At 40.9% G+C, this 12,380-nt stretch overlaps 2 protein-coding genes and 1 long non-coding RNA gene across 4 annotated transcripts; 1 reads left to right on the forward strand and 2 right to left on the reverse strand.

Moving 5' to 3' along the window:
- Window positions 1-745: 745 nt before the first annotated feature.
- On the reverse strand, window positions 746-3,149 carry LOC144528997 (glutathione S-transferase A-like). Its single transcript, XM_078267905.1, has 6 exons — window positions 2,906-3,149; window positions 2,691-2,756; window positions 2,368-2,473; window positions 1,486-1,601; window positions 1,224-1,309; window positions 746-1,104 (listed from the first exon to the last, which is right to left on the reverse strand). The coding sequence occupies exons 1-6, from the start codon at window positions 3,071-3,073 to the stop codon at window positions 975-977; spliced, it is 672 nt and encodes a 223-aa protein (XP_078124031.1). The 5' UTR covers window positions 3,074-3,149; the 3' UTR covers window positions 746-974.
- Window positions 3,150-4,692: 1,543 nt separating this feature from the next.
- gstr (glutathione S-transferase rho) lies at window positions 4,693-9,822 on the reverse strand. Of its 2 annotated transcripts, none has more exons than XM_078267289.1 (6): window positions 9,538-9,822; window positions 8,783-8,848; window positions 7,996-8,101; window positions 7,362-7,474; window positions 6,486-6,574; window positions 4,693-6,380 (listed from the first exon to the last, which is right to left on the reverse strand). In XM_078267289.1, the coding sequence occupies exons 1-6, from the start codon at window positions 9,703-9,705 to the stop codon at window positions 6,248-6,250; spliced, it is 675 nt and encodes a 224-aa protein (XP_078123415.1). In that variant the 5' UTR covers window positions 9,706-9,822; the 3' UTR covers window positions 4,693-6,247. The 2 variants fall into 2 exon arrangements, with proteins under 2 accessions (XP_078123415.1, XP_078123414.1); XM_078267288.1 differs by having other exon boundaries at window positions 7,362-7,480; window positions 9,538-9,821.
- LOC144528605 (uncharacterized) lies at window positions 8,789-11,744 on the forward strand. Its single transcript, XR_013502915.1, has 3 exons — window positions 8,789-8,899; window positions 10,053-10,138; window positions 11,390-11,744. It is a non-coding gene; the product is annotated as an uncharacterized LOC144528605 (long non-coding RNA).
- Window positions 11,745-12,380: the final 636 nt, after the last annotated feature.

Here is a 12,380-nt window from a genome sequence, read left to right on the forward strand (position 1 = left end):
GGAATAAACAAATATAAAAAAAATAAAAATTAGTGATTTTGACAGGGACGACGAAATGTGATTCTGTGGAGACAAGGATGTCTTCATGAACTGATGTAGCCTATAAAGAACTTTTGCAGAGGGAGACTAAGCAGCCGAAAGAGAAAGGGGAAACTTCTGTGGAAAGGAAAGGGCTGTCTGATGGTAAGGTAAAGCGGTAAAATATTCTAAATATATCGTACACTTAAATGAATATGTTTTTTACTGGTGGCAAAAATATATTTGGTTGCTGCCCATGCTGCTGGTAGTGCCTGCCTCTCCAAACTGGGAGTATGCCAACCGCCCTCCACTGTAAGAAATACACTGACTATGGATAAGTACCTTATAAAAACCCACTTTAAAATATCCCCACTATCCCTTTTATACCATTACTCCCCGTTACACAGACCTTTGTAAAACAGATTGCAGTCAAACATGGGTTAAAATAGGATGCTGCCCATTGGTTCTGCCAGAGATAGCAAAGCCCACCCAGGGACTTGTTTGACCAGTCACAACAGAGTGGGTCAGCTGACCAATCAGAGCAGAGTGGGCTTTTCAGGAAGGTGGGCCAAGAGCTCAGGCAGAGCTGCAGCAATCGGCAGTATGAGAAACATAATGTTTTTTTAACCAAAGCATGTAAACCTGTTCTAGTAGACCCCAACAGTACAAATATGATGCTGATAAGGAGTATAATAGGGGCTCTTTAAATGAATAAAGCACGCAAAGCTGTAATTACATATTTTATTGTTTTTTCTTTACAACACAAAAAAAGAAGTCATCTGCTGTTTAAGTCACAAACACATTAATGTTAATACAAATGAACTAACACAGTAACAGCAAATGCATATTGCTGAATGTAATAAAAATGCTGCAAGCTAGAGTATTGCAATGCAAGGAGTAGTTACATATAACCCAACAGGAACATTTCAGTGTGCCAGTTGCTGTGTGTTTGATTCTCAGATGTCTTTCAGCATGTCCGATCCCTGGGTCTCCAACCAGGTAGGAGGCCAGGTGGTTTTGATGCTGGGTCTGCTCTTCAGAGAGTTATAGTAAGCTGCCAGTTTAGGGTAACGCTCTTCACATAATCTATAGAAGGGAGAAAAGTTGGTGTGAACTTTAAATTTCAAACATATTGCTTCTTGGTAATCTATGCATTTATTTCGTTACGCAGTTTAAAGTCATTTCCAGTCATTTAATCCACGTACCCAAAACGGAAGACGTAAGCGATGCTTGGATAAACTGTCACATCAGCCAGTGAAAAGTTATTTCCTGCCAGGAAAGATCCGGATGCCTAGAAGACATTGATAAAATGAGCCGCTGCTGCTAAAGTCTTACAGAACAGAATTCCTTTTAACCAACATGCAATTGCGGTGTTAGTTCTACAAATCCTTTCTCTGCAGCTTTGTGTCTTTTTTTCTTGTGTGCTTAAATACATACATGCACGTATTTTACAATCATCAGGTTTACCTGCAGGTATCCCTCCCACAGCTTGAGCTCAGCACTCAGAGTCTCTCGGTTTCTCTTCACAGCAGAGTCGTGTCTCTCTGCCTCAGGGACCTTCCACGTGTAGTAGATAACATCCGCTATTACATTTAAAAACAGGCATTCAGTCATCACTGCTGCTCTCAGAAGTATGATGACATAAACAAAATCTATCTATTCACTCATTGTACAACATCAACTCCCACAGACTAATTACTTCCACTTCCCTGGCAGTTGAGGGTGGGATTAGTCAGGACATTGTTACATAACATCAGTTTCAAACTGAAGATAGTAAAAAAAAAAAAAAAAGTGGCTCAAATAAAGTGTGGAGCAGCCTACTTAGAAAATACTGAACTGTATTTCTGATTATGCACAAGTTGATCAAAATCAACTGGGAATGCAACTCTCTTCTCTTTGCACCCCTCCCCAAAAACGTATAGCCGTCTCATGACTTAAGCTTTGCGTGCAAGCTACTCTGAGCATGTGATCCTTTTTGGGACCTTTCAACATCCCTACCTCTTTTAAGGGGGCCCTACATATACTTAAATGCATGGTGCCAAGGCTTAATTATGTGAATGCACAGCACATTAGTGCATAGCTGGTGTTTTAGGTCTCTTGTTGAGCTCCCTCTGTGGACACTGACTGAAGAGGTTTAACGGTGGAAGTTCAGTGTACAGTGTATGTTGCCAAGAGCAACATAGTTCAAAGTCCCATAAGGCAGACCTCTAAACGGCAACAACATCAGCCAAGTCATAAGGTTGCAGGAGCCTGGTTAGGCTTTAACAACTAGATCCAAGTGGTTTAAATGTAACAACAATTTAATTTAACTGTAAAATACTTCAGCTTTGCATGTCAGGGTTAACCTACCCATTTTCTGGTTGAGTGTGAGACTCTCAAATATGCGCTGGTACATCAGTGCTTGCTCAGCTGGGGCGTCAGGGATCAGCTGGTTTCCCTGGGACTTGAACTGGCTCTGTTGTTGGGGACATGGAAAAAAGCAGCCATTGTGAACACAGTTGCATGGAGCTCCGGTTTCTTTTCCTCTGTGGTGTAGGGTGTCCTTCCTTCTACGAGGCATTGTTGAACACCCACAGCACAATGAGCCCTCCTACTTATGAACTCCTTGGTTGAATATGTCTGCATAAAAGTTTAACTAGGGCCCAAGTTTAGCACTTTGGCCAAGTTCTTACCTCCAGGTAGATGCAGGCAGCGCAGGACTCATTCAGGACATAGGTTTTATGCTTGAAGGCAGGAAGCTTTGAGAAAGAGAGTGAAATGAAAATGTTATGCAACATTATTTTGATTACTAAAATGAATATACATGTGTGCATATCAAGAAGAAAAGCAGACTTGACCCTATAAGAGGATTTATATTATTTCTAGGTAATGTTTAAAGTGAACTTACTTGTCCTCTGGGATTCATGTCCATGACTTCCTTAGACTTGTGCTCCCCTTTCTCAAAGGAGAGCAGTTTTTGGTTGTAGCCCTGCAGATTCTTCTCCTCCAGAGCGATCTGCACCCTCCAGCAGGGAGGAGAGCCGGAGCCCCACAGAAGAGTCATGTCCTTGGCCATAGTTTTAGAGTCAACTGCTACACCTTACAGCACCTGGAGTTGTGAGTGGTGGAAGAAATGAGGAGTGAAGCTGGAGTGTGGCAGCTGCTTGGTTTATTAACAAGTTCCAGCCCCTTGCATCTGGATTGGTGGGATTCAGTCCCATCCCCTTTTTTGTGTTATCGCCAAAGATCTGTGACTCAAGACAGTTGGGATGGTTCACACCCTATCCGAGCACGTTAACCCCTCCTTCTGTTAAGTCAAGGCAGCATGGTGTCATATTTAAAGTCTGCAGATTTCAGTAACTGCTTTAAACTAATTGAATGTGGATCATGACTAGCTGCTTATCTCCACAGGCATGAGAAGTCACATATGAGGAGGAGGGACTTCTCTTGCTTTACACAAATACTCTTTGATCGCAGACATGCAGATCATTACATAAGGGCAAAGAGGAAGGGAAAAAAACATGAATCCAACACTGAAATAATACTAAAATAATCATGTTTGTGCACTGATTGTGACTTATAATAATAACACCTATAGCATACACTGGAATTGTAATTAACAATCGCCCTATTCACTGAAATAAGAACTTTACATTAGTAAATAGTAGTTTTACTATAGCATTCCAACAAACATGGCTTAAATATGATCTTGGGTTATTGTTTTTATTTCAATCTACTATCCTGCAGTGATTGACTTCACTATTTCCTGTTGCGTGTTTATGGCATCCTGAATTTGACTGTTGAAAACTCACAGTGACTCAGCACTTTTCACTCACCCCTGCACACACACAGGGAAAACCAGTTCTGGCACAGGCATTAAAACCAAACAACAAAGGCACTACTGAACGTAATAGACACCACCTATCTAATTTATCCCTATACATTTGGTCGTGACATTTACAAATGAGCACCTACTATTATTCACCATGTTCATATATATTTTGTGGTTTCTTTGTGCCTCTTTCTCTGATTTAATCTTTGGACTGCAGAACTTGTGTACTTAGTAGTACTACTGGGTAGTTGCCAGTATCAATATGCATTTTGATACAGTTTGCAATCACCATTTCTGCTGTCTGTGGTCTGCAGTTGCACTCTAGAGACAACTTGTTGCATGAAAGAAAGCTCCAGAAATCACATGGAAAGACGTGGTTTTGCTGAAGCCTTCCTTCCTTCCAGCAGTAGAACTGCTGACCAGTATTATTTTAATATTTTCTGAGAAGTTTGACAAAAAGATTGCATCATGTGTGACTGAGTGCGTGCACTGGTGACATCCCCCCCCTTCATATCATTTCATCTCCATTCTAAAATTCTTGCCTCTCTTTTTTTTCCTTTTCTTCATCTGTGTGCTCCTCTGAGTGTGCATGATCAGTTCATCAGCTTCATTTTGCTTGAGTAGCATGACAAAGCATATTGTGAAGGACAAAAAGCAATGGTGTTTACAATATAACTGTTGTTTTTCCATATTTAGTCCATGTTGGCCGATATGCCAGGTTCTGCTCTACATGCATGACTTAGAACAGTTTGGCATTTAATACGTTGGTTTGTATCCTGTGTACACAGGGTGTCCACGGAAAAGAGAGTGGACTGTTTCCACTGTGTAAATAAAGGCTGAATGAATGACTGCAGTCCACAAAATTCAGGCTGTAGTTTTTCTTTTTAATGTAGAAGCTCTGTAGCAAGGATGGAGTTCTCTGATACAGTCATGTGAAAAAATTAGGACACCCATGCTAAAGTTGACTAATAAAAAAAATCATCTTTTGCAAATTGATATTAATGCCTTAATTAAAAAATGAGGAAAAATCCAATCTTTAAGGACACCAATTTTCTTTGTGAATGAATTGTGAATGTATTGTAAATAAATAAATGTTCTTCCTTAAAATACAGGGGGCATAAGTACACCCCTATGTTAAATTCCCATAGAGGCAGGCAGATTTTTATTTTTAAAGGCCAGTTATTTCATGGATCCAGGATACTATGATCCTGATAAAGTTCCCTTGGCCTTTGGGATTAAAATAGCCCCACATCATCACATCCCCTTCACCATACCTAGAGATTGGCATGGTTTTATTTCAGTTAGCCTAATAGCTGGTTTGATTTGCATTGAGAGATGATTTTATGGAAAGTACCCCATGCCAATCTCTAGGTATGGTGAAGGGTATGTGATGATGTGGGGCTATTTTAATTCCAAAAGGCCAAGGGAACTTTATCAGGATATAGAACATACAGTCCAGCTGTTGTGAATGACTAAATTAATGCCTGTGAACTCTACATAAAATGTTAAATCATTTATATTTTATGTAAATGGCCTAATCTCATGTGTGCAAAGTCATGCTAACAAAGGGCATTTCACTTACCTTTGTGCAGAGAAAAAAACAGTTTTGGCACTGCCATTTAAAACAATAAAACCACTTGTCATGCCTACATAGTCTAAGACACCGCCTACCTTTGTTTTTATTGAGATTAAAAATCTAGACTTGACCTGAACATTGGGGGTAAGGCAATGTTGTGTTCAGCAACAGTAAGCAAACTTTAATACATGTCTTATTTTCAGACTTTCCTACGCCTGTAGCAGTGACATCTTGGGTTTTATTTGGCCTGTGCTACAATACAGTAACATTGTAGTGCCAATATACTGGTTTACAATGCAGTGTGGAAAGAGAACCTACAAGACATGTTTGCTGGAGTGGAGGTTATGTTTTTAGTACAAGAAACAACTGACTTCATAGGAAGACTGAAAATGCAATGAAACTGCTGCTGTAGTGACTTAGTGAATTAGTCAACAGACATTCATATCAGATACAGTATGCACACGATGTATCTCAGCAACAAAAGCTGCTACATACAATATCACAATGGGACATTCTGCCTGCGTCCTGTTGCCCTGCAAACATCACATCTTGCAGTTTAACATAGCCTGTGTTTATCAACTGGTCTTTGTCAAAGATTTGACAGGAGCATGATTGACAAAAACATTTAAACTAACTAGAAAAGCTAGTTTGACAAAAGAGATAAGAAGCATCTTGCTGCCCTTGTAACACTAATATATCTAGAACATAGTGGTAATCTCAACACTTTTTCTTTTGTTAGGAAGACTAAAAGAGGTTTATTGACAACTTGTGAACTGAAACCATGTTAAATAAAAGGGGGAAAAAAGCATTGTAGCAAACTAGATGTAAAGTGTGTGTGGATCTCAGATGTCTTTTAATGTGTCTTGTCCCTTGGGGTTCTCCGACCAGTGAGGAGGCCAGCTGGCTTTGATGCTGGGCCGCTCCTTCAACAGAGCATAATACTCTCCTAGGTTTGGGTAATGCTCAGCAGACAGCCTAAAGAAAAGAAGGTAGGAGACCTTTGAACTGCAATGTCAAGCCATTCATCACTTATTTTGTTCATGTGACATCTAGAAAATACAACAGCCTTCTCCCACATACCCAAATCTGAAAAGAGTAGCAACGGTCGGAAAAACTGTCACATCTGCCAGAGAGAAGAATGGTCCTGCAAGGTGAGAGCCCGGGCCCAGCTGGAATGAAAAAAGGTGAACAATAAAGCATGTTTAACGCACCACTGCATGTTGAGTTTGTTTGTGTGTAGTACACTAGTACTAGTATGTACTGTATGTTCTAGTTAAACACATAACCTCTGCATAACCTGTTGTAACTCCAATGCTGCGTTCACACTGTTTTCGGCAGCGTGATACAAAGTCAATGCAAAGACAACAATAGATGCAAATTCGTGGTGGGCGGCTGAGACAACATTTGGATAGAGGTGTGTTGGGAGACCTTCTTCTGGATCTCGATTCCAGATAAACTGGAAAATTCAGCCAGACTAGCAGGGCGATTTTTGGGGTGTTTTTGGTCATTTTATTTCGCTTATTTAGCCGGCTTATTTTCATATCTTTGAATCGTTTATTTCGACCAAACTAGAGTTGCTGATTGTTGAACAGTGGAAAAGACTAACTAAAATGGTTTTATTTAGTTTCTGTCCCATTTGAATAAAGTGTGTTGTATAATGAGTTAGCATGTCTTGGTTCGGGTAAATAAGACAAACTTGAATTCAGGAGGTTTATGCACTTGTCGATAGCGCACAATGCATCCTGGTACATGTAGGCACAGCTGCCACAGCTCCAAAAGCAGGAGAAGTCACTTTTTCAGTCAATATAGCACACACTGGGGAATTTATTTCTTCAATGGACTACAGTACATATACCGTCAGTACTGATTAGACAGCCACATTAAGGTGGCAAATTTTCCCTTTAAAAACTGTACACACACACACACACGCACACGCACACGCACACACACAAGTACCTTCTGCAGGTAACCCTCCCAGAGCTTGAGTTCAGTGGCCAGTGCTGCCCTGTTTCTCTTTAGAGCTGAGTCATGCCTCTCTCCCTCAGGAACAAACCAGTCATAGTAGATCACTGCATCTAGAAAAACACACGTAGGTGACGTAGCACGCACACGCGCGCGCACGCACGCGCGCGCGCACACACGCACACGTGTAGAATTCAGTTTATTGTTAGGAAAGATAAAGCTGCATTATTCTAGATTATTCTAATTGTCAATATATCATATGAAAAGCAGGTCACAAATGTATAGTTTCTTTTTGTTTTAAAAGGCCATGTAATTTTCTTAAAACAGCTGGGCACTTTAGTTTTTAGCAAATGGTACTCAAATAAGAGTAAAAAGACATTAGACACATTTGTTGCTGTGAGTATTTTCAGCCTCGGGACAGTGTATGTGACTCAAAATAAACTATGTCCCCATGTTCATCATAACATGTCACCCAGTATTTTTGGTTTTGGTCTTTTAATGGGGTTTGCTGACAATAAGAAAAATACAGAATATCACTAATCTTACTCTTTAAACTATACTTTTTGAAACTCTTTGCTGTGTTTCTATTAAAAGGGGATTTTGAGGTATTTTAATGCATTCATCTTACTGAGTTTTTCGTAGAATGTGAGACCCTCAAACATGCGTTGGTACATCAGTGCTTGTTCTGCCGGGCTGTCCGGGATCAGTTTGTTTCCTTCAGACTTAAACTGACTCTGCCATTATGAGAGAAAAGACACACACATTTGATGCAACACTTATGGGGCCAATATTGTAGCATTATTGTATTTGTTAATGTGTGTGGAGAGTTGTGCAACTGTATCTCAATCCATGTGTGCGTAATCAGATTTGTAAATGTGTAAAAGATTCTCTGAATGCGTACTGAAATGTGTTAATGTGTACCGGAATCTGTGTATTCAGAATCTTTGTGCGTTTGTAATCAGATTTGTAAATGTATTGACAAATTTGTAGATGTGTACATAGATATTATTGTCTAAAAAGTATTTTGCTCGAAGAGAGTCATCATTACAACTCAGCAGGCCTCTCAAGTGGCTGTTATTTACAAGTGACTTTTGCTACACTTCTGCTTCCTCCAGAGATCTGCAAATGTAGCTGGAGATTTGTCTGTACCGCTCTGCTTGCACTGTGCCTCAGTAGCAGTGCATTTTGAATACACAACTGCAGATACCTGTACGCATCACAAATCTCAGTACGCATTTGAGATGATTTTACACATTTACAAGTATGATAACGCACACGCGGATTGAAATACAGTTGCACAACTCTCTACACACATTTGCAAATAGTTTTGCTACAATAATTAATAATTTTAAACGTAGTCGTAGTGAAATTGGTGGTTGAATTGATATGTTTCATGGACAGGCACTTGCACTCACCTCCAGGTAAAAGCAGGCTGCGTAGGATTCATTCACGATGACGTCTCCATGTTTGAAAGACGGAAGCTTAAAAGTCAAACAGGTTATAATGAAGCTAAGCAAGACAAGACCAAGGGGGTGAGCTCATAGACTGTATATAAGAATGGACCAACAGATCCCGTTGCTCTGGACGGAGACCAGTGAAGGCCATTAGAAGCACTTTTCCGGTGATGGCTGAGCGTAGTCGCCAGATTTGTCTTTTAGTCGCTTTGTGAAAAGTCGCTAAATCTAGCGACAAAGTCGCTAAATTGGTAACACTGTACACATACTGTGGGAACCTTATTTGGTCGCTACCGCCCTCTGTGGTGCGTTTTGTGTAAGGCACTTGAATAATGCAAATTAGTTAAAATATTCCAGAAAAAAAGTGCTGCTTGGTGAACTATGTAAGCCGAATTAAAAGGCACATCCACGTGATCAGTCTAGAGCCTTTAGTCATGTTTTAGCAACTATCTATTTTGTTGCTAAGCTGGAAAACTTTGCCTACTTAAGGTTCTGAATGGAGTTTGGCGTTGCTTTACAAAAAAGAACTCTCAGGGATTATCAGGGATAATAAAATGGTGGGTTTGAACTAGGCTTCGTGTGCTATGAATACAAGCTGTTGCGGTTGTTATGCGCGTGTTAATTGTAGAGGGGAATGCAAGGGTAACGTTAGTTAATGCCGATAGTCTAACGTTAATGTAATAGGTTACGGTGGATTTACGCTACTTCATACCTACCTGTCCCCTGGCATTTATATCTAACACTTCTTGGGACTTGTGCTCCATTTTCTCAAAGGAGAGCAGTTTTTGGTTGTAGCCCTGCAGATTCTTCTCCTCCAGAGCTATCTGCACCCTCCAGCAGGGAGGAGAGCCGGAGCCCCACAGAAGAGTCATGTCCTGTGCCATGGTTTTTAGATTTAACACAACCTGAAGCCTTCACCTGTCACTGCTACTCTTGATACATTCACGTACTGGGTATATGCTGGGTACTGAACAGACCAGACAAACGAATTGCGCACACTGACTGCGCACTAGAAAAAGGGAATTTGCTGATTGTTACTCTTTTCAAAGTTCGTGGGGCTCTCAAGCTATTATAACAGCACGAACTGCCACCTACTGGCTAGGAGGAGGTCATACAAATTATAGTTTGTCAAATTTGAAAGAACTGTCAACATTTATTTTTATTAATTTAATTATAAAACTAACTTACAGATATACAATAAAATGGTTAAAGTAACGTTTGTGTGTTTCAGAGATCCCTGAGGATGTCATAGCCCTCTGGACTGGCCAGCCAGGAGGAGGGCCAGCTGGCTTTAATGCTGGGTCTGTCCTTCACCAGGTTGTAATATTTGACGGATACACCGTGACCCTTTTTGTGGATCTACTGATCGCTGTGGATTACTTTCTTTTTTCTTCGTGTCATTGGATTACGGCAAAATAAGGATCTTTTTTCTTAACGTGTCTTAACGTTTTATGGTGTGAACACTGATTGTTCACTTTTACATTTTAGTTGAATTATTCCGCCACCGTCTGTCTATTGCGTTCCAAGACAGTCGTGCCGCGATTGGCGATTGATTATAACCCAGTGTGCTTTGTTGAATGGTCTCAATGTTTTATTGTTTTATTTCAGGTGAATACTAGTTTACTAGTATAGGAGGAGTAACTTAGTATTTGAAGTAATGCAGTAATGCAGGAAGTGTGTATTTAGTTTCCATGCTTATTCTGTTTCCACAACAATGTTAGTGAGTAAATCTACTGAAATGGCCACCACACCGTAACAGTGCAGTGTGACGTGTAAGATGAGAAAGCAGAGGTTAAATCATGTATGTCATGGCTGTAAAAACAAAATGGGCTTCTGCATGTTTGCTAATCGCAAACCAGTACAGAAGGCATCAATAAAATGTTGTGGAGGGTCATGCCTCTTTTCCCAACTATTTTGGAGGGTCATAGAAAATGTATTGTTGGTAAAGGGAGGGTGAGGTCTATTTTGACTAAAGATCCCAAAACTCCTCCAGTGGCCCCTTAAATAAATAACGAACAGTAACTTACCTCCAACCCCAGTTTTGAGTCGCCGGATCCACCCCCCCTCTGTGCTCTGGGACGCAAGGTTTTTTTGCAGGATGGTAGGGGAAGACTCATGAATATTCATTAGGGAACTCATCCCTGATTGGCTAACTCTGACATTCTTACCCTAACCATAACCAATCCCACTCCTCTTGCCTACACATAACCAATCCCACCAGAGCAGGCAGCGAGTACTAGCCATTCAGAGGGAGAGTAGGGCGGGTTCTTCCCCTACCATCCTGCAAAAACAAATTCGCCTCCGGGACCTCCCACTTTACAAATGATGCACTGGGTTCACAGCCTCAGTTACCATAGTAACTGACTCTGAGGTTTGATTTACCTCCCTTTTCTGAAACAGAAAACCCAGAGTTTCCCTCATCTCAGGGTTAACAGACTCAAAGTTTTCACTAAACCTGCTTTCTGAAACGGGGCCGACCACAGTTAGTCTCGCTCCAGACAAACCTTTGCTTATCTGTTTAGTCTAATTGTATGTTTGCCTCTCCCGATCCCTTCTTTTGTGCCTCAGCTGCCATTGGAACCTGACTCCTGCTACCGCTCCACTCCTGCCATCCACCGAACCAGAAACACCATCACTGGATCCCACCACTAGCCGGCTTACTGTCTCTCTCGGATGGATCCGCTCCTTCCCGGAATTCACCTGACCTGTTATCCACCCTGGAAACCTGGACTTGCCTTTCCCCCCCTGGAAACCTGGACTTCACACTTGAGAACTTTGAATAAAACCTGTTAACTCACACTCCTGGCTCTGCGTCTGTCTGCATTTGGGTTCTGTTCATCATTCAAACCTAACATGTTCATCATTCAAACCTAACACTTTCAAAGTCCAGATTAAAATCAACATTTGATGTTCTCGATCAACACCTTGGAACAGTGTTCTGTTTACTTTTGCTCTGCTGACCTTTTCCTTACTTAAATTGTAAATGTGATTTTGCTGTTTAATTCCCAGTATACTGTTGTTTTTATGGTATATTGAATCCTGTCACTGGCACTCACTGCATTATATCACTTGCATATACTTCACTGCAGTGAATTTCAGTGTGGGCGGTTTTTGCCATGTTTTGGCTGTATGTGTGTTTCTGCATGTGTACATGGACAGAGGTGTGCTGGAGACCTTCAGGATCCCGAAAATGAACTGGAATAGACAACCAAGGCCAGGAAGGCGACTTGGGATCAGGTTTTGTCTGAGGGTCACCAAACAGCCACTATGTTATACTGCATCCAGCTGGTTGTGGTGGAAGAAATTAATTTACGACTAATGCCCCAATATAAAAATACTCCTTTACACCGTAGATATTTAGTCAGAACAGTGTTTAAAAAATATTGTCTGTCTTCAACTTTACCGTCTTTGCCCACCCTCAAGAGTGCTAACATGTTAACTATCTTGTCACTTGACTGATGCCAGTTTCCCATTTTGTCTTCTTTGTTCATTACTAACCCCACACAGTAGACTGTATTTTGAGTTATACTAGTGTGTATGAACTAAAGGGTGAAAACAG

The sequence above is a fragment of the Sander vitreus genome, chromosome 14, assembly GCF_031162955.1.
Source record: "Sander vitreus isolate 19-12246 chromosome 14, sanVit1, whole genome shotgun sequence".
In the NCBI taxonomy this organism is placed as follows: domain Eukaryota; kingdom Metazoa; phylum Chordata; class Actinopteri; order Perciformes; family Percidae; genus Sander; species Sander vitreus.

Excerpts from the sequence above, each read along its gene's own strand:
- LOC144528997 (XM_078267905.1), bottom strand. The coding sequence starts at position 3,073 with ATGGCCAAGGACATGACTCTTCTGTGGGGCTCCGGCTCTCCTCCCTGC. Across the intron at positions 2,474-2,690 it reads CTGCCTGCATCTACCTGGAG|AGCCAGTTCAAGTCCCAGGG; the intron begins GTAAGAACTTGG and ends CCCCAACAACAG. Across the intron at positions 1,310-1,485 it reads TGTGGGAGGGATACCTGCAG|GCATCCGGATCTTTCCTGGC; the intron begins GTAAACCTGATG and ends AATGTCTTCTAG.
- gstr (XM_078267288.1), bottom strand. The coding sequence starts at position 9,705 with ATGGCACAGGACATGACTCTTCTGTGGGGCTCCGGCTCTCCTCCCTGC. Across the intron at positions 8,849-9,537 it reads ATATAAATGCCAGGGGACAG|CTTCCGTCTTTCAAACATGG; the intron begins GTAGGTATGAAG and ends TTGACTTTTAAG. Across the intron at positions 6,575-7,361 it reads GGGAGGGTTACCTGCAGAAG|CTGGGCCCGGGCTCTCACCT; the intron begins GTACTTGTGTGT and ends TTTTCATTCCAG.